Below are 25,227 nucleotides of genomic sequence, written 5' to 3' on the forward strand. Positions count from 1 at the left end.
CGCTGCAGTGAAAGATATTCTTCTCCCAAGCCCCCTGGGTGAGGACTGTCAAGAGGAAGACAGCGGCCAGCCAGTCTCAATGAAGATAGCTCAAAGAGTGAAGCATTCCATCTTTAGAAAATGAGAAGAAACCTTGCTCAAAAAAGTGGGTGCCCTCCCCCTCTGCCATCAAGTGAAATTGCCTACCTCTGGCTCCCGCCCCTGGAATCCCTTTCCCACTCACTTCCCTGCAAACTAGGGGGCCACATAAGAGATCTACATAGATACAGATAAGACACCGGGCACCTTGACTAAATAAATAAGAGATGTGAGGAAGCAATCACAAAAGCTGAATATTCACGGGGTCCCTTGGAGGGGCTCCAAACTGAGACGGGTCGGGGAGGGCAGGCCAGGGAAAGGCCCAGAGCTCCGTGTGTGAAATGCCAGTTGGAGTGGGAGGGCCTGGAAGTGGAAGGTAGAAAGGGAGTGGTGCGAATGGATGTGAGGAGGAAGGCAAGACAGCGCAGCCCTCAGTCCCCACCCGCCCCGGCCAGGAGGTGGCCGGCGGCGCTCGCCCCAACCCCGTCTGCCTTTTGATGCTCAGCCTTAAGCTTCATCCATCTATACGCCCTTCAGCCAGAGCCTCTGGGGAGAGAGAAAGCGGGAGAGAAAAGTGCGAGAGGCAAACAGAGGGGGAAGAAGGAAAGAGGAGAGAGAAGGGGGGAAGGGGGACTCCCGCTCACTCGCTCCCTCTCCCTTTTTGACTAAGTTGCTCCTTGGGCAGCCTTGACTTCCCACATTGGACTCGGCGGAGGCCGAGAAGGTAGAGCAAGCGACGCACCGCCGCCCCACGGCGGGGGGGCTACCGACGAGGACAAACCGCCGCCGAGCCCCAGTCAGAGCCCTGCTGGATGTCAGCGGAGAGATGGCCGTGAGCTCAGCCCGGTGCTCAGTCCTGCCGCTGTGGCTCCTCTGGGGCGCTGCGTGCGCCGCCGTGGCGACCGGGAACCACAACGCTTTTCCTTTTGACATTGAAGGGAGCTCAGCGGTCGGCAGACAAGACGCGCCCGAGACGAGCGAGCCCCGCGTGGCTCCCGGAAGGCTGCCGCCTGCTGCCAAGGTACATTGTCCCTGCCATTGTCATCCTGCCGCGGCACCTGCGCCCCGCGGGGTGCGGGCGCCAAGCTCGCGTCCCCCTCCCTCCCCTCCTCTTTCCCTCCCCTCCTCTTTCCCTCCCCCATCCGCCTTGAGAGTTTCACCTGCACCAGGTCCGTTCAGAAACTTGGATTGAAGAGTTTTAACTTTGTTAAGTTGGACTGCGACGTCGTGAGTTGAGGGTTGAGGCTTTGGAACATGTCACTGTTCAAACTAGCAGAAGTGCATGTGTCCTGTGTACTCCGAGTGAGGCTGCTTAGACTCTCACCTGGGGCTGCAGTGGCCCTTCTGTGACTTTCTGCCACTTGCATGTCCCAGGAGAGTCATTTTTGCCAAGCCACGGCTCCTAATGCGTGTGCCCTGTCTCTGGCTTCCTGCTCATCTGTGATGTTGGGACAATGGAAACAATACTGCGGGACCAATCCTTTTGTCATAAATCAAACAGAAGGTTCTCTGCAACAGGGGAGAGTGAGCCAGTGGCTGAGGGTGATGGGACACTACAGAATCTGTTGAGAAGCTGCAGAGCAGATACTTGAAATAGACGGGAGCCATCATATTCCCGAAGCAAGAAATTGTGATGAAAATCAAGCCCCATCCCAAAAGTTAAAATGATCAGGATATGCTATTGATGATATGGTTATGCAAAGAGCTGCTGTTTGAATACCTTACAATAGCTTTTATGTTGAAAGCACAACCAAAATGTAGTAATTGGGTAAAGGAGGATGAATCCAGAATAAGTGATTTAAGAGTCCCCTGAGCCAAGACGCACAACGGCATGTCCAGTACGTGGGAGATGCTAAGTAGGAGGAAAATGAAGTCACCTAAGTTCATGGGAAAGGAAGGAGCAATGGACCTAACATCACACACACACACACACACACACACACACACACACACACACACACGCTGTAGCTATGGTTCTAGCAACTATAGAACCAAAGCAGTTATGTGGATTGACACCACTTCTAACAGAACTGAAGTCTGTATTATTGCTATTAATCCTGCTAATTGTTAGTAGAATGGTAGTTCTTAATTATCACTACCAAAATAAGGTGCATGAAGATGGTCCTTCTCCAGGAGTGAGCCCCACCCACACCCCCCAAAAAAAGAGGGAGGGTGGGTAGGACCAGAGCATACCAACCTCCCACTGTGGTGCAAAAAGTAACCTCTGTGTGAAAGAGGGCGGCAGGCTTCTGCTCAGCTTCGTACTCCCCAGGCGTGGAGAGAAGCCAGGCCAGGAGAGACACCAATGGGAAGGCATTGCTTCTCCACAGGCTAGGAATTAACCCCCCTCCCCGAGGAAGCATTATTTCCACCTGTTGCTCTAAGCACAGAAAATCTCAGAGTGAAATGCCTAAGGGTAGGGTTGCCCTTTTATTAAGATAAAATACAAGACATCTAATTAAGTTTGAATTTCAGATAGCAACAAATAGATTTTTTTGCTTATGTCTCAAATATTGCATGGGATGTATTTATAGTAAAAAAATTATTTATTATTTATCTGAAATTCAAATTTACCTAGGCATTCTGTATTTTTATCTGCTGATTTTGGAGATATGGGCACACATAACTTTTTGTAACGCTCATCCCACAAAAAGTAAGAAAATAATTATTTGATTTTCAGGGAACCTTAAATTTATTGCTGAGACCCTAAGTGATTTCTTATATACGCATATGCTCAGTGAAATAATTGGAAGGCAGCACAGCAGAGTATTTTAAATGGCAGGCTTTGCACTCTGATGGTCCCAAGTTCAAATTTCAACTTTCCTGCTCCTTACCTGAGGCAAATCACAGATGCCCAAATTACAGAGAAAGGAACTGAGGCTTAGAGAAAGTATTGATGCCTACTTCATACTTCCTACAGTTACCATGATGAAATTAGATAAAATACACAGAAAGAATGCTTAACACAGTACTTGGTATAATAGCATAAATGCTTTATACATTCTGAATCTTACTATCAGTATAAAATATGCAGATGATTGGATTAAAAGAAACCCTTATTTGGGAATATTTCTCAGAATGTTATTTTTATGGTGCTATTTTACTTAATATTGCTATATCTCTGTTTGTCTGTATCTTTCCAACCAGGAAGAATATCGTATAGTGAGTTAAATTTGTAATACTGTCAGAGTCTAATAGGTTCAGAATGCCAGTTGAGGCTTTTGGTTTAGGAAAACAGAAAGAAGCTATTAGTCATTCCAGAAGGGTCAAAGTATATGATGTAGAAAGGGTGGGATTGGAGTAATTATGTTCCCACTGCATAGTTTCACATAATACCTCTAGTTAGCCTGCGGTCCCATGGCGATCCCAGGGCCCCAGCATTTAGATTCCCATGCTCTTTATAGCCAGTAAGGAGACCATAAACCAAATACATTCTGGAAATGTAATAACTTTGTAGAGACACTCTACTGAATTGGTTCAGGAGATTGTATTTACATCTATAGACAGAGAGAACGAGACCATGGACTCATATGACACATTATTCGTGGGAGGTTCGAGATGTGGCTGGAGCGACATTTTAAAAATACGTTCATTTTATTTGACTTGGATTTATATGAATGGTTTTTCCTCAAGTTTCCTTCAAAGTGAAGGAAGGAAAATACTAAGGCAAGCATGGAGCAGTAGGAGGTGCTTGGCTGATGGCCCTCCAAAGGCTCTCCCAAGCTCCTCGACGGCAAGGTTTGTACCCTCCCTACCCCTGGGTCCTCAGCTCTGAACACAGACCCCAGTCTCCACACACTGCACTGCTCAGTGTGAGTTAGGGGATCAAAGACATTAAATGCACACTGAATAAAAGGATGAGGAGCAGTGGCTGACCAAGAAGGGTCCCTCCTTTCCTTCTCAAACAAGCCCCAATGTCCCCCAGGATGCAAAGAGTTTGAAAAGGTAGCACCCACCAGTAACTCTGCGCTAAGGGGTAGGATTTTCCCTTCTGTTTTTTTACAAGCAATTTCCTGAGTCCATTATTGCTGAGTTTATGGTGAAAGCAATGATTCTCAGTAGGTGGGGGTGGGCAAAGTAGAGACTGGGTACTTTCAAAAAAGTATATTCACTCTTCTAATATTTTACATTTAAGAAAAGAAAGCCTTGATTTTTATCACACACACTCTAGCAAGTAAAATTAGGCAAAAGTCCTCTTAACCAATATGGATATGCGAAAGAACTGGAGGGGGTACAGGAATGGAGACAGGGACAGTCTCCAAGGAGAGGGTATCAGAATGTCCTTGGCAGGAAGGACAGTCTTGTCTGTCAAAAAGAAGCAGGCATTATATAAGGTCAAGAACACTAGGTTAGAGTTTGCCACTGTGTGGCTGGGAAGAAGCCCTGCACAGAGACTCAGCAGAGTTGGGGGGCTCCGCTAGAGGGGCAGAATGGGAGGTGGGGGGCCGACGGTGCTGTGACTGCCTTTTGGGAGATAATTGAGAAATTAAGAGAAATAAGTGACAATATTGAGCAAACTTCTCTCAGAGAGGAAAACGGGAATTTACCTCCTGGTAACCTGACTGGGCTTTGCTGTTGTTGTTGTTAGCTGCCCTCAGAGAAAATCAATGGCCCATGAACCACATGTGCAAAGGTACCCCACCCTGGACACACTTATTTGCTGGCTTTAAAAAAGGCACTATGAACTGGATTGATTCTGAGTAACTTTTCCTCTAGACTTTTTTTTATTGCTGATACATGATCCTGTGCTCCAATATAGCGGGTGCCTTGCCACTGAAGGATTGCAGTATGTTTATTAAAAGGCAGCTTAGATCTCTTTCACTATCTTCATTCCTTTTCCTTATCTTGGGCCCTTACTTTGAAAATGGTCCCATTGGGCGCCTGGGTGGCTCAGATGGTTAAGCATCTGCCTTCGGCTCAGGTCATGATCCCAGGGTCCTGGGATCGAGTCCCGCATCGGGCTCCCTGCTCCTTGGGAGCCTGCTTCTCCCTCTGCTTCTCTCTCTCTCTCTCTCTCTCTCCCTCCCTCTGTCTCTCATGAATCAATAAATAAAATCTTTAAAAAAAAAAAAGAAAATGGCCCCGTTGAATCACATTAAGTCACTGGCCTGGGCCATCATTCTATACTGCTGCTCAACAGTGCATTTAGGTAATGTGAAGCCCCATGTGCAGTCGTTATTTCCTTCACTCAATATCATCCAACAAGCAGGTTTGGAGCCATACCCTGTACAGAGCAATAAGTAGGCACCAGGAGGGACAGAAGGAAGGCAGAGTCACATCCCTACCCTCAGGGAGGAGGCAATCTTAGAATGAAAAATAAGTACACAGCCACTCTATAAAGCAGAATGAATTAATATTCTGTGAGAGTGGCTAGAAGTTACGGACCATGGGGGTAATGTGGAAAAAGATTACTCTTGAGCCAGATCAGTAGGACACAATCACCTACTCACAAAATACCAAAGAAGTTTCCTGGGAAACATTATTTTAGAAGGACTAAATATAGTAGTGGCAATAGTAATAATAATAATAGCATGGCTTGTGGCACACACTCACTGAGTATTTACCACGTGCCATACACTAGTCTAAGCATTCTCTGCGAGTTATGTTTTTTTAAAAACCCTCCTAACAACTCAGTGGGACTCATATAGTTACTGTCTTATTTTGTAAACATGGAAACTGAGGCACAGAGCATTTGGCACAAAAAAGTGGCACAGCTAGGAAGGAGTTTATAAAAGTAATTCAGTTGTGCAAGAGTATCTAGGAAAAAGTGGTTGGGTAACTAAAACTATCTGTTGATATAATTTCAGTCAAAGTTGCGGGAATTTCTTAAAATAAAGATATATAAAATGCCACTCAAAGACTATTTATGCAATGCTTGCTTGATGAGTAGTGTAAATTGCATAACATTTTAGGATTACCAAAGAATTGAGATAACTTACTTTTCTGGACCCGTCGGATAGCTACTTTTTAAACTACTCGTATAGGAAAGACAAAAAATAACACTTCCTTCTACTATGTCCCATGTAACTACATGTATCATCTTTTGTAATGCTCAATAGTGAAATTTATACCCATTTTATAGATGACCAAATGAAGGTTTTGAGATGGTTAAGTACCTTGCCCAAAGTTTCCAAATTCCATTCTCTTTTTCTAGCAAATCACTGGGTCTCCCTGATAGATTTTTTTTAACTCTAGAGTTTTCTTGCATCCCATTTTCCTTTTATACGTGTATTCTAGTGTGTTTCCTCTTCATGATGCTGTAGTCTACATTAGAAGCTCCTGATTTAGATTAATAGGGAAAGAATCCAGAACAGCACCACCTACAGGAATATATGGTCTATCTCACAGAATTTTTATAAAATTACTGGAAAATAAAGAATTCCATTTGCTGTAGTTCCAGAGTTCTTGGATTTAACCATAACTTCTTTTTTTATTGTGGTAAAGTATACGTAACATAAAATTTTCCTTTTAACCATTTTTAAGTGGCATTAGGTACATTCACATTGTTATGCAACCTTCACCACCATCCATCTCCAAAACTTTTTCATCTTCCCAAACTGAAACTCAATACCCATTAAACAATAATTCCCCATTACCCCCTTCCCCAGAGGCTGGCAACCATCATTCCACTTTCCGTTTCTATGAATATTACGATAATAGATATTTCATGTAGGTGGAACCTACAATATTTGTTCTTTTGTGCCTGGCTTATTTCACTTACCATAATGTCTTTAAGGTTCATCTGTGTTGTAGTATGTGTTCAAATTTCATTACTTTTTAAGGCTGAATAATATTCTATTGTATGTATATATCACACTTTGCTTACCCATTTATCTGTTGATGGACATCTGGGTTGCTTCTACCTGCTAGCTTCTGTGAATAATGTTGCTGTATCCATTGGTATACATATACTTGTTTTGAGTTTCTGCTTTCCATTCTTTGGGGTATATACCCAGAAGTGGAAATGCTAATCGTATGGTTTGGGAATAAAATTAAAACTTGGATTCTTATAAAGGCCAAACAAAACATTACTGGGCAGTGAAAGGAATACACCCTGGGAGTGGTTAAGGCCAAAGTGACAGGAGAAGGGTTGTCTCATCCAGAGAGACAGCCACCTCTGTGTTGCCAGGTCTTCTGTTTTTTGGTTTTTTGTTTGTTTGTTTTCAAGAGAAAACAGAATCTGGATTCTTAGGTAAAATTGCTGACTCAATTTTTTTTTACTACCCTGTGGGATGTACATCTGATGGCCCCGTTCAGGCCAAGGGTTGTTTATTTGCAGTCTCTGCTTAACAACACTTGAAATTCACCTTTCATCAAAGGTGCAATGTGGGCATCTAGCCAGACAGATGTGCTGTGAATTCAGCTCCATTATTTTCTAGCTGTTTGACTTTGAACAAATTAGTCCATCCTTCAGAAGCTCAGTTTGTTTGATTGTCGAATGAATAGAAATGTATTTGCCTTGCAAGACTGTTGTGAAGTAATAGATATAAGCTGCCTCACAAAGTCTGCCTTCAGTTCCCTGTCTCTTCTACCTCCTCTCCACTTTTCTTCCACTGTTTTTATCTATCTGCAAGTTAAGATTTGTTTTATCAGTTTATTTTTATCTAAATTTTTACTTCTTTATCTAAATTTGATTACTTCCAACTTTTCCTTACAAATGTGCTGGTTATCCAACATTGGAGGAGACTGTCGTTGAACTTTTGTAATTATTGTATCCCCAACGATTCTTTAAACATAGCCTTTCATCAACGATAGGATGATCTGAGCAGTAAAGAGAAATGAATGAGTTTTTCTAAAGCCCCAAAAAGCTAAACAAAAACCCCAACATCATTGATATGACAAGGACTTTTTTTTTCTTTCACAATTAAATTCTCGAATCTGACTTGTCATGGTTTTTTTTGAAATATGTAATGCCAAAAAACACTCCTCTCCTTTTGGGTTTTTCCTTGCTCAAAGTAACCATATAAATATAATGATGGCCAGACATAATTTTGAGACATCTGATAGATTAGAAATCATTAAAATCAGACCACCAGTACATTACTGAGTTCCAGAAGTTGGCATTTCCAAACACTTACTTGTTTTCTGGAACCAGTAAATCTGCTGGTTCATTGAGATGTAGTGACCACAGAGAAGGATATTTAAATATCTACTCCAGTATTTGCCAGAGAGAAGCATTCTTTTTTCAACTGTTTTCTTTTTTGCTCCTAATGTGGTAAAGTTAAATTCTGGGAAATGGTTTACTAAAGGGAAGCTTAGCCACAGATGTTTGTAATTCCAACTTAAGTTTCCCATCAAAGTCTTAATGAAATTCAGCTGCCAGCAGCTGGCTCTGAATCTGAGTCTTTTTATCATGAGAAACTTGGGGAAAACAGCATTCTGAGGCTGAATGGTAGGGGGAAAATGTCCATATTCAAGCCCAAATCCCCTGCATAAAGAAAAATATACATAAAGAAATAAATTCTGTTTTTAAAAAAGAGGAGAGGGGGTGGTCAGACATACTTTGAGGAATATGCAATTTAACCTTCTTTTCACATCCAGGAGTTTCTTAGTTTGTGCGTTGTGTTTTAGAAGAAGCTAAAGATATAGTGTTTACCTAAGTGGAGTGGAATACCTACATTTATGGCTCCATGAGAACTGATGAGTTGGAGAGATCCCATACCACCAACAGCTGCATGAGCACAAGTCTCTTGCAGACCAGACCAGTAATCCATGCTGTATACTACAGCTAAAAGGACCCTTTCGTGCAGTGTAGACTTTATGCATTTGTGTTTATTTTGAAATCATGTCCTCCATTCGTTGAAGTGGCATGATTACTCTAAAGGAAACTAGGGAGTCTAGAGATCAGAGATGTCTTCACTAAAACTGGCCTCAGAGGTGACTGGTACATGGAGTGATGTTGTCTGTTTACACAGTGAATTGCAACGTGTCCTACTGCACGACAGCTCTGTAAAGCCAAATGTCGGCCCAAAGGAATGTGTAATAGAGACACCAGCAGAAGGCAAAAGAAATGTCTAGTGAGCCTCATACTGTGGGATCCTAGGATTGTGGAACCGTCTAGCATGACAGCAAGAGCCAGAGCCCACATTCGGGATCCCAGGCTTAAAATTGTGGCTGGACTCTTCTTCCACAGTAGAGTTATTCCACGATGCCTTTCAAGCTTCAAGGCCACACAGGCTGTGTTTCCCCCTTGAGGAAGAGTGACACAATTTGACAAGCTGAGAGTGCCCTAAAGGTAACCTCTCTTCCTGCTGATATGTCATGAGTCCCAGGAGCAGCAGAGTGATTCTGTCATCTGTGATTCTGTCAATTCCCTGGTCACAGGTGAGGTGCTAAATGCACGTTACTGGAAGACGGAAGAGAGTCTGAACGCCTGGAGATGAGTCAGTGTTTGCGGTGCATGAATAATTGCCTCGTTCTGTATTGTTCCCTTGGAATTTTGGTATGTCATGATCAACGCCAGGAGACACCCTGAAATTCCATCTATAAGAGATAAGCCCCGAAGCCCCTATTGCAGCACAGAATTCAGCATAAAGGAGGCCTGTGTGAATGCAGAGCCAGTGGGTGGTTATTATTGGGCGTATAACTCTATTATACCTTGCAGTGCGAACCGTAAAATCAAAGGGATCACAGAACGTTAAATCTAGATAGAGAGCTTGGAGATCCAACCCTCTCATTTTGTAGACAAGGAAACTGAGTCTCGGGGTAGGAGGCGGTTGAGGATACAAAGCTCATTCATTAGCAGCAGTGACAGGCACTCTGTCTTCTGACTTCCAGCCTTATACTCTTTCACACTGTTGCAATAATATATATATATATATCTCTTTAAGAGAAAAATGTTTGCTTCTAATATACTATTATTCACTTTACTCTTTATGGTTTCTAGTTATCCTTAAGATGAATGGTCTATAGGAGAGTCCCATGGAATTCAGTGCAGAGGGACAAGCCCTGGAATGTGAGTCTGGAACCAACTATTCTGGTTCTTGGCCATGCTACTAACAACCAGATCACCTCACCTTTCCCAGTTAAAGGGATCTGGGCAAGCCCCTTCACCTCCTGGGTCCTCAATTTCTAGGGTTTTAAAAAGAATAAAACAAAATAAGCAAACAAAAACAAGGTTATTTCTAGCAACAAAGTTCTATAATTATCTCATAAATAGGTCAAAATTTATGCTTGTTGAAAGGAAGCTTTCTGTTTAAGGAACAGAATCACTCAGAGTCACAGTTGCTGTCCTAGTTAGTACCCCAAGCCTGAGGAGCCTAGAGCTTCAGGGAAACACAGGGTCCTGATCTGGGGGCTTTGGTGGGTCTTTTCCCTGCTTCCTAACAACTGCAGGTGTGGGTCTGAGGGTGGCCACAGGACAGAGCACCGGCCCGGCCACAGTTATGAGCCTTTCCAAGGTTACATACCAAGGTCCGAGGAGTGCCAGTGGTCCCCCACACCTAGGTTCCTGCAGACTGCCACCTGCCCTATCCAGACCGTTTGGGATGACCCTAAACTGAAGCTCTACACAGAGCACAGGAAGGATGACATTGGAAGACATGAGGGGCAGGGAGAACTACTGAGGGAAGGCCTATGTCCTCGCATCTCAACAGTTAAGGGACACGTGACCAGGTCCAGAGAGGAGAATGTATTTTCACTCAGTGCAAAAGGAAGGGAAAGTCGGCGATGGATTACTGATTCATTATAAACATCAGCTGAAGTCGCTGCATTGCTGTGTGCACAGTACAGCTATGAACAGAGACTTCGTGAGAAGGTAAAGAGGAAGCCTGACTTGATAACCTGCTCTAGACTGGGCAAAACGCGACCTTTGGAAGCAAATATTTTGGAGGACCTTTCTGGAAGTCAGAATCGTCCCTGTGTGAGGGACCCTGGCGTGTGAATGCCCTGATTGTTGCTGGCTATGGGGAACAGGTGTCTAAATCACCAGAACCCAAAGCGCGGCCCAAGGGAGGAAGCATCTGCACCACAGAGGCTGGCCTTGGAGTCACACCGCAGAATCAGAACCCGTATTTTCACCAGACCCCCAGCTTGTTCATATGCACGGTAGAGTAGGAGATATGTGAGCCTCTCAAAGGCAGCTGGGCTTGAATTTTAATGGACTTAGAGGAAATGGGGAATCCAGAAAAGGGAAGGTTTTTTCATGTAATTAGAGGGAGGCCTAAAATAGAAACCCAGATCAGGGCTGTGTGAGGCTAGGGAGAGGGCTCACAGGCCCACACAGGTAGCCCTTGGCCTGAAATGCTGCCCTATAGAATAAAAAACAAGTTCAAAGCAAACGGCTGCTTCAGGAAATGTGGAGAAGCTGAAACCATGGCCCACACAGCATAGGTGCTCAGGAAGGGGTTTTTATGAACTGATAGGGAAGGTTGCCTACTTCCCCCTACTTCCGGGCACACCTACCCTAGAAACAGGACCCTGGAGACTCTTTGTCCTTGAGGGAAATGGAGGGGAGGAAGGGGAAGAATTCACTTGTGGCATCTGCTTGAAAATAGGGTGTTGCTCAGACTCTTCAGGAAATAGTGGAATTGTAATGTTCCCCTTGCTAATAAGGGAAGCTTTCTAATTCAGGATAATGTGTCTTCAGGGAGTGAGAAGTGTGGCCTTTGTCCTAGGCTAGAAAGATAATGTTCAGAGATATAAAAGAGCTAGTTCCACGAAATGAAAATTGCCAAGGCTTAACGCTCAAGCTGGTCCTCCTCTACAGGGATTGAGATCTGCAGGGAAGCGCTCTTGAGTCAGGCTCTGTGCCTCTCCTGCATCAGAGGGGGCATCTGCATCCTCCTGGCAGACTCCAAATCTCCTTGATGCAGCCTCAGCCCTGAGGGGGGCTGTTTTATAACAGCTTTGAACCCCTTCAAGACAGCCAGCTGACTGGTTTCAAAGATCCTTTTAGCTTTAACTCCTAAGCATTTGATCAGCACTTGCTGTGTCCTAGGCATTGTTTTAGGCATTTTATGTGTATTATTAATTCATTTATTCCTCATAACATAATGAGGAAGGCACTACCATTAGTGCCATTTTACAGACAAGGAAACTGAGTCACATAGAAGTTGGGTAACTTATTCAAGATCACAGTTTAGAATCTGACTCCAAGCTCATCATCTTTGTCCTATAACGACCCTTTAATATCGGTTTCTAAATCTCAGAGAGCCTGACAGTAGCTCAACTAAGAAGGGTCCCCAGTATCATGCAGGAATGCCAGAGAGGTCTTAGTAGTTGACAAGTCTATAAAGAATATTTAAATTACTGGTATGTTTATATTTTGGCTTTTTTTTTTTTTTTAGTTAGAGAGTAAACCAACATCATCACCTCAGTAACAATGAGAGGCTCTTCTTTGGACATAACAGGAATAAAAATTGACATAATTTCGGAATGTGTATGTTTTCATGTTTCTCCAGCTATGCGAAGCACTAATCATTTCAGTGGGATCCTGAGTTTACCTTGCAGATCGACGACTGAAAAGAACTCGATAAAAGGATAAGGCAAGAAACCGAAATGTGGTAAAAGCAGGACCTTGGAGGAAATGATTAGACGAAGTATGTCAATCATAGGAAAACCAAGTGAAGGTTTAGAAACAGTTCACCCTTTAAAATTTTTCGTTATAAATGGCAATATTAACAGGGAGTTTAGCAACAGAAAGGATTCAAGTCAGGCTTAAAAGAAACATAAGCTATTAACTCCTTTTCTAGCGAACAACTTGTCTGGAAAAAGGGAGTTATTCATTCAGCACAAAAGGATTAAGAGCCAAATGCTGAGGAGCACCATCAAGCCACTGATGGGTCCATCTGGAACAGACCCAGGTCTCTGCCCTCGTGGACTAGGAGAAGAGCTGTACTAGTAGTCAGAGGAAGTACACTGTTACCGTGGGAGAATGGAATGTACAACAGTAGTGGCCCCCAAATTTTCATGCTCAAGAACATCTACTATTTCTCCTATTCCTCTGGCTTCGTGTTTTGAAATAGGTTGCCTATTGTATCAGTTTGCTAGGGCTGCCATAACAAAATACCACGGAGGTGGTATTTGCACGGGAGGCTTACATAATAGAAATTTATTTTCTCACAGTTCTGGAGGCTAGAAGTCCAAGATCAAGGGGCCATCAGAGTCAGTTTATGGTGAATCCTCTCTTCCTAGCTCACAAATGGCCATCTTCTCTCTGGGTCTTCACCTGCCCTTTATTCTGTGCATGTGCCGAGAGGGAGAGAGCTCTTTAGTGTCTCTTCCTCTTGTATAAAGACACCAGTCTGGCAGGCCTTACCCTTAAATGATCTTAGTTAACCTTTATTACTTCCTTATGGGCCCTATCTCTACATAGAGTCACATTGGGCATTAGAGCTTCAAAACAGGACTTGGTGGGAGACATAATTGAGTCCATAACACCTACCAAGGGCAGTGTGTTAAGCAATAACTCATTTTTAATGGGACAAGTTAATTAATAACTGCAAAAGAGAGCCTCTGATAAAATAAGATAATCAGTGTTACCACTTTGTACTATCTTCAGCCCAAAGCATAAACAAACACAAAAATTTTATATTTCATTTTAGCTGTACATTTCTTATGAGTGTGTCAGAATTAATTTTAATGAAATACGGAAATAGTATGCCAGGCTCTATCTTGCCATCCTGCATCCCTTAGGTATCCAGGGACATTTGATTGATCAGCATCAATATCTTTACTCTCTTATTTTTTAAAAAGTTCCTGCTTCTTCAGGGAGTGCCACGTATGCTACAAAGATAAATGAAACACAGTCGAAGAGAGGAAACAAGTACACCAGCAGTGTAATACAGCACAACTGATGTGTCACAAAAAGTCTTCGAGGATATAGAAGAAAGACTCATTCCTGGTGGGAAGCTCCCAGGTGACTTCATGGGAGAGCTGGTATTTGAGTTCAATCTTAAAATTGGGGGAAATTCAAGGTGAGGGGACAGGATGAGTAAGGACAAAAGACGTGGGTTTCTTCTAGAAAGACATAGTCTCAGCTGGTGGGACTAGACAACAGGGAGCCATTGAAGATTTCAGAGTAGAAAAGAAACCCCGTGAGAGTTGTGCTTCCGGGTCAACATTAATCTGGAAACAAGCTATTGGATATACTTTGGACAGGAGGCCTCAGAGAGCCTGGAATCAGAGTCATCTATGTCATGTGTTGGTAATTATCCAGAAGAGAGTAAGAAGGGCCTGGATTGGAATGGTGGCTGTAGTCTGGAAAGGACAGAACAGATGCCGGGGTCGTTGCAGAGATTCTCTCAAGAGGACTTGCTGTATGTTTGGAGAGCAAGGGTGAGGGAGAAGTCAGAGGTGCTGCTGACGTTTGTAGAAATGTATTACATCATGGCAAGAAAATCTCTTTGGAGACTTTTTGACATAAAGCCTACTAAATCAGTGACTTTCAAGCTGAGGCTTTACCGAAATGCCTTGGGTATAATTTGGGGTGAGGGTGGCTGAGCAGCAGGAAGTTGGGGCTTTGCTTCCTTCAGCCAGAGCATCTTCTTTTTTTATCTGTTTTATAGATGAATTCCACATGATATTTCACTGGGGACAAAAAAGGAGAGCTCTACCGTAACACGTTTGAGAATCATTTGACTGGGGGCTCCCATGTTGATATTCCAAATCATGACAGTTCTCCGAAATGCTACCCTAAATCTTGTTCCAATCCCTGTCTCCTAGGCAGTTGTCCGGTGTGCACACACCTGCCTCGGGGCCAGGACAGGCTGCTGCTTTCGCAGAGCCCCTGATGCACTGAGCTCCTCTCCAGCAGCGCCGAACGGGAGCTCGAAATCTCTAAACAATTGGTACTCCTCTGAGAGTTATTTTTATGCTTCCTGTTCCTTGTCTGATGATATTTTTGGCCCTTTCCTAGGAAATAAGGAAATTCCACTTTTGTCTCGGTTATTACCTGGGGGTACCGAGGACAACAAACAAAGGAGTTTTGGAAAGAGGATAGGGTGGTAGTGAGTAGACCAGCTAACTGGTATCTTTTGATCCTCACAGGAATGGTCACATGTTTGCTTGGTTGCTTTTTTTTTTTTAATCCAATTATTCCATCTCCATAAACATCATCTTCTTCCAAACTACAGTTTCTAACCTACATTCTGAGCTAAAAAAGATGGTTCTTACTTAGTCTTACTCTTCCCTCCCTGCGCGCAGTATTGGACCCATCGCCAGTCCTTTATCTCCAAGGGCCAAAGTGCCTCCACGTGAATGTTATGTTTATGAAAAGGGAGAAAATCACTATTAAAAACTGTACTTTATCTTTACTTTCTCACTTGACTAAAAATAGTGACACCTTAAGAATTTCACAGTGTCATGAAGGCAAACTTCAGCTTGTTTTATTTTGTTTATGACATATATGCAGAACACCGAGGGAGAACTGATCTTCCAAGGAGTTAGGAAAGCTCTCTATAGCTCTCATCCCATAGCCTGAAGAGTTCCACTTTTAAAAAGCTATTGATATTAGGGGCACCTGGCTGGCTCAGTCAGAGGAGCATGAGACTCTTGATCTTGGGGTCATGAGTTCGGGCCTCACATTGGGTGTAGAGATTACTAAGAAAAATAAACTTAAAAAAAATCTATTGATATTGGACAAACGTTATTCACAAGTGCCAAATACTGGAATTTCCAATGACTACTAACTCATTTGAAAAACAATGTTAATACTTTCAAAGCTTCCATGGTTTACAAGGTGTATTCCTGCATATTTCTATCTTTATTCCTTGAAACTGTGTTACAAACCAGGCAGACCAGGCATCACTGATCTAATTTATGAAAACATGTAGATGTCAAGTGATTTTTCCAAAGCCTCATAGCATGTAACCTTATTGAGACCACAGGAAATTTTATACAATTATAGACTGTTGAGATGGGAAGAGCCTAGGAATCATTGTGCCACCAATGTCACTGAAAGAGAAGGAAACTGGAGCCAAAAGTTTAGTCACTTCCTCAAGGTCCCACAGCAGGTTTCTAGAACTCGGGCCAGAACCAAGTTCCCCGGCTCTTAGAGCAGTCCTCTTGCTCTGTACCACAGCATGGGTGCCATCACCAGGACAAAGAAGAGTGATGAGGAACACCTGGTTGACCTGTGCATTGGGACATGAAACGAGCTGGATCAGACTAAAGCATATCCGTGTTTACTTTCTTATTATGTCTTATGCTACCACGTATGCCTTAGTCCTGAGTAATTTAAGTACTAAAATATTAGAAGTTCTCTTAGCCTTTTGATCATGATACTTATCCCAATTTTGAATTTAATTTATAACCATATCATTCATACCTTTTCTTTCATTTCAGAGATTTTTGCATTGGCCCCATATGGCTATTGACCCCTTCAATTATGCTGTTAGCACCTGTACTTAGAAAGAAGGCTTTCAAGCGCAAGAAGATTTCAGAATTTCTGGCTAGAGTTTTCTGATGGTCATAAAAAATAAACAACACATTCTGGATCTTAAACGGAAGAAAGGAAAAAAAAGATCTATTTCAAAAATGAACAATGACCCTTTTGTTTCAAAACAATTGAAGAGTTAATTTTTTAAAAAATTCCCAGACCACATCGTGTCTGCCATCCCCCCCGCAATGCGATCGTCATTCAGGTTTCCACATGACTTTAAGAAATTCCCCTGTCATGAAACAAAACAATAGTAACATGAGAAATTAATGAGGAAAATGAAATGTGGGAGAGCACCAAAGTGGTCTACTCAGGCAGTCATACCCCGCTGGGACCTTCCCAGCCTGCTTTGGAACAGTTCAGAGTTTCAGCCTCTTCATTTAATTAATACCTTTTCTCAAAGAAAATCTGCCAATGCCCAGCAGAACTGCAGTTGGTGAAATCCAGGGACTGTCCCATGAGTAGTATCTGCTCTGATATGCCCTGACTCTAATAACCAGTATTTCAGGGGGTTGGAGCAGCACCTGGTGGTCAGCAAAATAGGAAGGTCTGTGGGAGGCAGGACAGCTCTTAACTGCTGCCCACTCAATGGTCCATTTTCCAAATAGCAGGCACCGTCATCCCCTGTCCTCTCCCCTGGTATTTGATGTGAGGAGGATCATCAGTATGGTGAGAGTAATATTGTATTTAAGGTGATACAAACATCTTTGTAAGGTTAGAGTAATAATCTTTATGGGGGAAGTATAATGTTCTTTGTAGGGTGTTTAAAATCTCTTGGTTTTATTAAAGGGCTGGATTCTTCCTAATCTCAAAGAGTATTTGTGATTATTTTGGCAGATGAAGCACATTTTTCCTGTGTTTTTGGACGTGTAATATATCAAAATGTTCAGTGGAAATAAGCATTTTGGTGGGGTTTTTTTCTGTAGAACATCTTTTCATCTGCTCTTCCATTTTAATTATTTTGAAAACTAACAAGTGTGGGACACTTTTTTTAGTTTTCAGACATTATATCTTCATCTCAGATGATCTAAACTGTGTTTTGATTTTCCTTTGATTACAATCTCTCTCCCTTTTTTTAAATCTGCTAACATAAGCTCATATTCAACTAGAAAATTTGCTTTCTCCACAAGTTCATGAGTCAGCATAGATTTCTTTCAAGCATAGTTCAAATCATCTTAAGAAATTTACAGACTTCAAAAAGGAAAAAAAAAACTGAAATAGTAGTTGAGGCCTTAAATGAGGATAGTTTTCTGCTCCATTTCAGCTGCTCAGAGACTGGGCTACTGACAATAGAGTATTGAAAAACAAGTGTGCCAGGTTCTTGCTTTAATTCTTGATGGGTTCTAAGTAAATTAAATCAATCTTATAACTACTCAGAGGGCCAGAAAACCAAGTGTTTCTACCACCATTCTTCTGCTCATTTCACTTTGGGCAAATTTCACTAGATAGAATGAAAAACGATAAAATAAAAATATTCTCTTTTTATAGTTTAATGACATTCTCCCTATGCATAAATTATAACTTGGAAATTATTGTCAAATCCAAGCTTCCTAAGTTTAAAGCCACATGAGAGTCACTCTTGGAGTTCTGGTAAGCACTAAGAATTATTGAGGCTTTTAGGCGTACTTAACACTTACTTTGGGGATGCCTCCAATATTATCTACGATGTTTAGAGAGAGAGAGAAGTATCTCTGTGGGAATATAGTATAAGCAAGAAGGTTGCTGAAGATGCTACTTGAGTTTAATTGTGATATTTAGCTAATCTTTCCAAAGAAGGTCCCAGAAAGTAGACAAATAGTAGGTCCATCTGGTACCTTCATTGAGGTAGATTACCAGGAATGAAAGATGTCTGCTTTGAGCAGTAAAACAATAGAAGGCACAGAAGTTTGAGCCTCTGCATCTTATGGGGAATGATTAAAAAATGCCCTATGCTTTCCAGCCTTTCAGCTTTAGCTTTCCTCCTTCAAAACAAAACAAAACCCGGGCGCCTGGGTGGCTCAGTTGGTTAAGCCACTGCCTTCGGCTCAGGTCATGATCCTGGAGTCCCGGGATCGAGTCCCGCATCGGGCTCCCTGCTCAGCGGGGAGTCTGCTTCTCCCTCTGACCCTCTTCCCTCTCGTGCTCTCTATCTCTCATTCTCTCTCTCTCTCTCAAATAAATAAATAAAATCTTTAAAAAAAAAAAACAAAACCCAACTCTACACAATAGTCACCTCCTCTGAAGAACCATTCTTGATGTACGTCCCCCCACTCCCATGTTAAAAGTAATCTCTCCTTCTTCATGCTCTCAGCATCTCTCTGTACCTCTCCTCTTACATTGTGATTCTTAGTACGTTCTGCCCTACCTTATGGTAAGATACATATGCCCCCATGAAACCCTGGAGGCCAGCAGTGGCTGTGATTCATCTTCTGATCCCCAAATTGCCCAGCCAAGTGCCTTCAGTTTGAAGTGCTTAAAAAAAAAAAAAAAAGTTTATGCATCCTTCATGTACTCTTAAATGCCTGCTTCCTGCCATATCCTAAACTGGGCCCCAGGTGAACAGTGGTACATGAAACAAAAAGACAGAATGAATAAATGATTGTACCAAATGCTGAAAGCCAAAACAGTGCTGAGTCTTTTGTTTGTGGCATGTGTACATTCTGACATAATTTGGTCTATAATCCTGATGGCCAAATTGGCATTCATCTTGACATCAATAGTGAACCATGGTGTCCCCAGGCTGTTCATTCCAGGAGCTCTGCACTGCGGGGGAGAATGCCTTTTAAGCTAAAAAGCTTTGTCTTTCCCACTGTATATGGAAAAATTGACTATGCATTTTCATAGAGAAGGTCTAGTGAAGAAATGTTTATATTGGAACAAGCCCCATCTCTAAATCTGTGCTTGTTGCTGAATGGTATTTTGTTTCCTTGGATCAGGGAAGGGGTCTGGAAACATCTGTAACGAAAGTATTGTTTTAAAATCAGCGCAATTTTTCCCCCTCAAATGATAGATAACAGAATTACTTTAAATCAAACACACTCAGCTTTCCCCCTCTATTTCCTTTCATAAATTTGTATTATTTTGTTGTCATGAGCGTGGCTGCGCACAGAATAGATCTGTAGCATTCGAGGCATCGCCCGCTCCTTTGCTGTCATTTTCTTTTCATGGTAGTTTGTATAATTTACCTTCACTTTTATAACTATGCTCGAACAGAGTAGTTATCAGGATTACAGTAGTTATTTGGGGCCAAATTTTAAACGCTACAGATAATATCAGATTGTAAAGTGATTCTGGAACTATCCTCAATTTTTTTACTAAAAATAAATGTGCAGATTATTGGTGCTATTTATAAATGTAAACTTGAATAAAGTAAAGTTTTAAATTAGGCAGCGTTTTGCCCAAATTACAAAATAAAATGTTTAGGGGAGGGAAGTTGGGGACTAAAAAATCATAGGAAACAATCCCAAATAACATGAAAAGAGTGGAAATTCTATACCAATTTTGAGTATCATTCATGTTCTAAAAAGAATTGCAGTAGTTTATGGACAGTTCATGATATTATAGTTAAAATTTTGTTAGTATAGATTCACCATTTGTTGGAAAAGTTTTTGTTTTGTTTTGTTTCTTTTTAAATTAACTCCCTACATCATGGAGCTAAATGTTCAGCATGTTCTAAATGTTCCTTTCCCATGCTTTCTATAAGCACTTTGTGTTTGATATATTTGTTTATTTATATTTGTTTGACAATATATATATATATGTTATATATATTTGTTTGAAACTGTCCCTGTCATCAGAGTCCCTGAACAGACTTTGATCTTGCCTTGAAGATTCATTCTTCTGAGCCTTTTAGGTGTTTGACACATAGCAGAGACATAAAATGTTTGTTTCATGAATTCTACTACTCACATTTTACAAATTTACAAATAAGAACACTTGGGGGTAGAGTCTCTTTGTCCTTTGTCTCCTAAAATTTGTTTCATAAAATATATTGATGGCATTGTGTAGGTTCAACAAACAATCCTAAATTTTGAGCCCATTCCAAGCCCTCTGTGGGATTTAGCCTCCTTCAGTGCTGAAGGACAAAGGTGTTGGTCTCATGGCTCTGTCAAAATTACAGTGACGGTATTTTATTAATACAATTTATGGGCCATAGTCTTCCTGTTAGTTGGGGCCAGACGTATCAACCTGCCATACATTCTGTCTAACCAGACATCTGCTTCTGATTCATAAGGGGAAACACCTGCACACATGCTGATGTATATTACACAAAGGGGCATCCTTTCCCAAGGCCCATTGTCAGATCCCTCAAATGGAACAAGAGAGGTGTCAAGGACACAGCTGGATGTCATACGACCAGCTTCTAACAAGGGTTAGGAGGGTTCACTTCTCTAACGAATAATCTACACTATTTGCTTCACAGTCCATTTCTATCTGCACTATGTAGAAACTGTTAAAAATTGAAACACCAGCTACAAGTTACTATATTTAAATTAATAATAATTGCCACATGCCAAATCAAGTAATTACAGAGGACTGACGGGCAATGTTTCCTATCTTGACTGAGCACCACACGCAAAGCAAACCTGAAAAAGGCTTAAAAGCGTCCTCTCCCATCACCTGCTCCCACTTCTCCATCCCACCCCACCCCAACCCCTTCACCCGCCCTGCCTGGGGAGTGGTATTAAGACGTTTTGATGACTTTGGCATTCACCTGTGAAACAAGAAGATAGTGGAATAACTTAAATGAGATTCTTGACATAACTGACAACCATGAGCAGAGTTGATTTTTATTCCAAGATAGACCTGTGAAAGGCAGAGGAGGACAGAGTGGGCTTTCCTGCAGCCCCCAGAAGAGACATGAGCTTCCGCAATACCCCCTGCAATTCTCAATACCATTTTCTTCATCATCATCAAGAAGTGTGTTTTAGCCAAAGGAGCACTGAGGGTTGCATTAACATGCTCTAGGCAAACAACTTCTGATAAGTCCCTTACTTCCCTAGATCTCAGTTTTCCCACATTTAAAATGAGAGGTAAGACAAGGTAATCACTAAGATTCTCACCAGCTCTTGAGTCCTGTGATTCTGTAACACCAAGATATGTTCAGTACATATGTATTAAGCACCTGCTATGCAAGGCACTGAGGATACAGTGACAAATCAGACAAATCCAGTTTCTGTTCTTGGGGAGTTCAGTCTTCTGGGGAGGAAAGACAGTGAACTGGTAACTTCGGGTGTCGCTGCTGAGCTGCGTGCCATAAAGAGTGATGGCCCCCTGCGGGGCCGCCAGTTAAAACAGACCATCCTCGCACAGACATGTCTAAAAGGCAAGGAGGAAGCTACTAGCTGTTGAACCCCTCTCATACCCTTCTGTTGGACTCTAAATGCACAATATTAGTTAATCCTCACAGCTACTCTAGGAGCTAATATTATCCATTCTTCAGAAAGGGAAACAGACCTCGCATTAAATGGCTTGGGTGGTAGAACTGGAACTGGAATCCAGATGATCTCATGCTTTCCGCTCCTCCAAGTTGTCTCCCAAGGCTGTAACTACAGGGAATTATGGCTGCTGTAAGGAGTAGATGGTAGTGTATCACATCAGTGCACATGGGAGGTCAATCAGTGAGGTCTAGAAGCTGGGGGTACCCTACATGCAAGCGTATTTGGAGGAGAAATTGACGCACTCACTCAACAAATACTTCCTTAACAGTTGCCAGATGCAGAGTTAACAAATGAATACACATGTGTGCATTTCTAAAAATGCCGAAGAGTAGATTTTCACCATATTCGGACAACTGGGGGTGCAAAATCTAAAGAAAGATTACCTAAAGGTACATATTTGTATGTAGAGAGGGAAAGAGAATTTGTAAACTGTTGGAAGAATAAGAAAGAAATGAGAACACATTTGAGGGAACTTTCCCTCTGCCTATGAAATTTTCTTCATTTCCTCATTGAACATTTGATTCATTGCAATTATATTGAGAAACCTATCAAAATCGACTACTTGAAAAGGATCCTACCTTTGAATACAAACTCTTATCTATTTGGATTTCCTGGAAATGTGCTCCAGTGACTGAACAGGGGGGAAATGTCACTTTTCCCAGATTGTTATAAATTATGATAGAAGGGGTCCGAATATGTGAAGGGCAGTCTATCTTTAGATATTGCAGTTTCAATCCCCAGATGGATAGAATTCAATTTGTTAGCTCTTTTCAGTCTGTTACTAGCTATTCCAAAACTATATCTTGTAAGAGGCATTTGTATCCATGCTTTTTCCTGACTATGGCCCCTACTGGGACTACTTAAAAATCTGTTGTCACACTGCCACATTAATGTTTAGAATAATTATAGCTAAAAAGACCTTTCCCCTTCAACAAGGAATAGTTCTCTCCTAAGAGCTGATTAAATTTTTATCAAATGAAAAGTTGAGCTCAGGATGTTGGAGGAGATAATCGGTATTATCATAGTTTTGCCTGTTCTCAGAGGCGATGGCCGAGGAAGGCTGAGGAACAGGGCTATCTAGGAAGGAGATGCACGGCTCCCCACCAGCAAAGACAGCGAGGAGGGGGCCATGAGGCAGGTGTGATTAAAAAACAACTGGATATAAATAATCTTAAACTTCTGGCCTAATTTTAGCTCAGTTCACACAGCCACGGTAATTTCTGGTATCTCATTTAATAATTTTCTAACAAAAGCTGAGTTTCCTTCTGTTTCAGGGTTTTAAAACCATCCTAATTGGTCAATTAACATTTTTTTAATGAGCCTTTAAATATTCGGTAAAAACGACTTGGATATTTGAAAGACGCCTTGGCCTAGGACTGGCTGAAAAAGAAAGTCAACCAGATGTCATTTCACACATGTGCTGAACCATTAAATGGTCCCCAGATAAAGAGCTGGCAGGTCAATTATTTTCTACCATTGCTTGAGTACCTTCTCCTGCCATGCTCCTGGGGGTGATGGTGGGCTGGTTACTCCGCACCTGCTCTCCTCCACTCCCCCCCAGATCCTAGCTTGGCCCCTGCCTCCCTGCCTCACTCTGCCTGCAGAGGCCAAGGCTTGCTGAGCCTTGCAGACTGCACTACTCATGCTTCCTCGCTGAACTAGAAAACGGAAGAAGGGACAGGTGGGGTAGTTCTGCCATGTTCCCTCTCTGCCTTAGGCACTGCCTCCTGGGCAGAAGCTGTGGCCCCCGTAAGACGGTGGTTTTCATGGTGGCCTAGCCACAGCTCTGGCCCCCACCTGGGTTAGTGTAACAACTCTTTTTGACTCCTTGGGCCCTAGAGGTGGTAGATTTGTGTTCCCATTGCTTCTCCATTCCTTGTGCCTTAACTTCCCCACACTTCACTTGAACCCCTAAAGTGAATTCTGTTTCCTGTTGGGCTCCTGACTGACTGACTATATCAGTGGACAAGCTCTCTTTTGAAATTCACGGCTTTTTCTATTTCCTTTCTGGTGGGGGAACACTTTCCAAAAGCATCTGCTGCAATTAGCTGTTTTAATTCACAAACTATTTGACTTTCATGTAAGGGAACAATAAAGAAGAGATTATACCAAAAAAATTTAGCAAACTCTGAGAGCATGATCTTAAATTTCACAATTCCACTTCATTTGGTTTGAAACATTGCTCAATCTTTCCCTATTCCCCTTTTCAACTCCAAGCCAGCTGGAGGAGCCAACCTTTAGCCTCAGCTTGTGGGTCACTCTGCCATGTTCTGCCAATCTAAAGCCAGAGGTGGGTGGGACTCCTACTTATTAGCTGTCTTGGTCCCTGAGGAGACAGGGTTCTCTGGATTTGGACCCCAGCTCCCCTTTTAGAACAGAAAACTAGCCTATAAACTCTCTCACTTGAATTTTAAAATTTAGTTTCTCAGTCATCGGAAAATGGGAGTATTGTGCACTATTCTGAGAATTTACCTCTGCCTGAAATTAGTACATCCCAATTAGAATAAATAAGCCTTCGAAAAGTACTACAGATTGCACAGGTAGCACAGGACATGTAACTTTACTGCTGGAATAAATTAGTGGAAATCAAATTAAGTAGTCTTTTAAATATTTTTAGAAAAACCTAAAAGCTGATACATGCTTTAACTAAGAAAGACTTATAGACATGGGAAGGGTTTTCCCATGGGATGATGTAGCTGCTAGCTGTAAGATGAAAAACAAAGGAAGAACAAATTAGGAAAGGAATGTTCTTGTGCTTATTTTTTTAACTCTGTGTAATGATCACGGTACATAGTGAATAACAAGGAAGTTAGGGAAATTATACACAAGCATCTGAATCTATTGTCAAGACCACATTAGTCACTTCCCAGAGATGATGTTTTAGAGACCTCACCAGGTCTAGACATGGAAATCCAATATCCAGGCAACCTAAGTGGGATCTTTTGTTTTTCTTTCATTTTTTTTTTCTTTCATGAGCATTTGTGTGCCCTCCATAGAGCTTAAGAAATAAAATACTGCCTATATATATCTCCTTCCTCAATCCCATTCCCCTCTTTTACCCTTAAACAGCCTGATTTCTTAGATTCCCATTCATATCTTATACTTTTCTTTATATGTGGGTGTCCCTACATAATGTACAGTATAATATTATTTTGCATGTTTCTAAATGTCGTATAAATGTAGTGTTTCTGTTCTGCAGCTGGCTTTTTACTCTCAATATTATATTTAAAAGATTCATTCATGATTGAAGATCTTCACTTGTGAGATTTGTCCAAATGCTCTCCAAAGTTTCTACACTATATGCCCTCATTTTGTTCATTCTTCACAGATTCAAATCTACTTTTTTCAACT

General features: G+C 41.9%; 1 protein-coding gene and 1 long non-coding RNA gene across 4 annotated transcripts in view; both read left to right on the top strand.

Annotated features, from left to right (window-relative positions):
• Positions 1-332: 332 nt before the first annotated feature.
• The window catches only part of LAMA4 (laminin subunit alpha 4), a 147,607-nt gene continuing 122,712 nt past the window's right edge, over positions 333-25,227 (top strand). For 2 of the 3 annotated variants that reach the window (XM_027601984.2, XM_027601987.2), the window contains exon 1: positions 333-1,099. In XM_027601984.2, the coding sequence (XP_027457785.1) occupies positions 905-1,099 (195 nt within the window). In that variant the 5' untranslated portion in view covers positions 333-904. The remainder of the gene's footprint in view (positions 1,100-25,227) is intronic. The other variant, XM_027601986.2, reaches the window with a different exon arrangement.
• On the top strand, positions 13,697-16,562 carry LOC113926707. The gene is made up of 2 exons (XR_003521397.1): positions 13,697-13,936; positions 16,363-16,562. It is a non-coding gene; the product is annotated as an uncharacterized LOC113926707 (long non-coding RNA).

The sequence above is a fragment of the Zalophus californianus genome, chromosome 7 (assembly GCF_009762305.2).
Source record: "Zalophus californianus isolate mZalCal1 chromosome 7, mZalCal1.pri.v2, whole genome shotgun sequence".
NCBI classification, from domain to species: Eukaryota; Metazoa; Chordata; class Mammalia; order Carnivora; family Otariidae; genus Zalophus; species Zalophus californianus.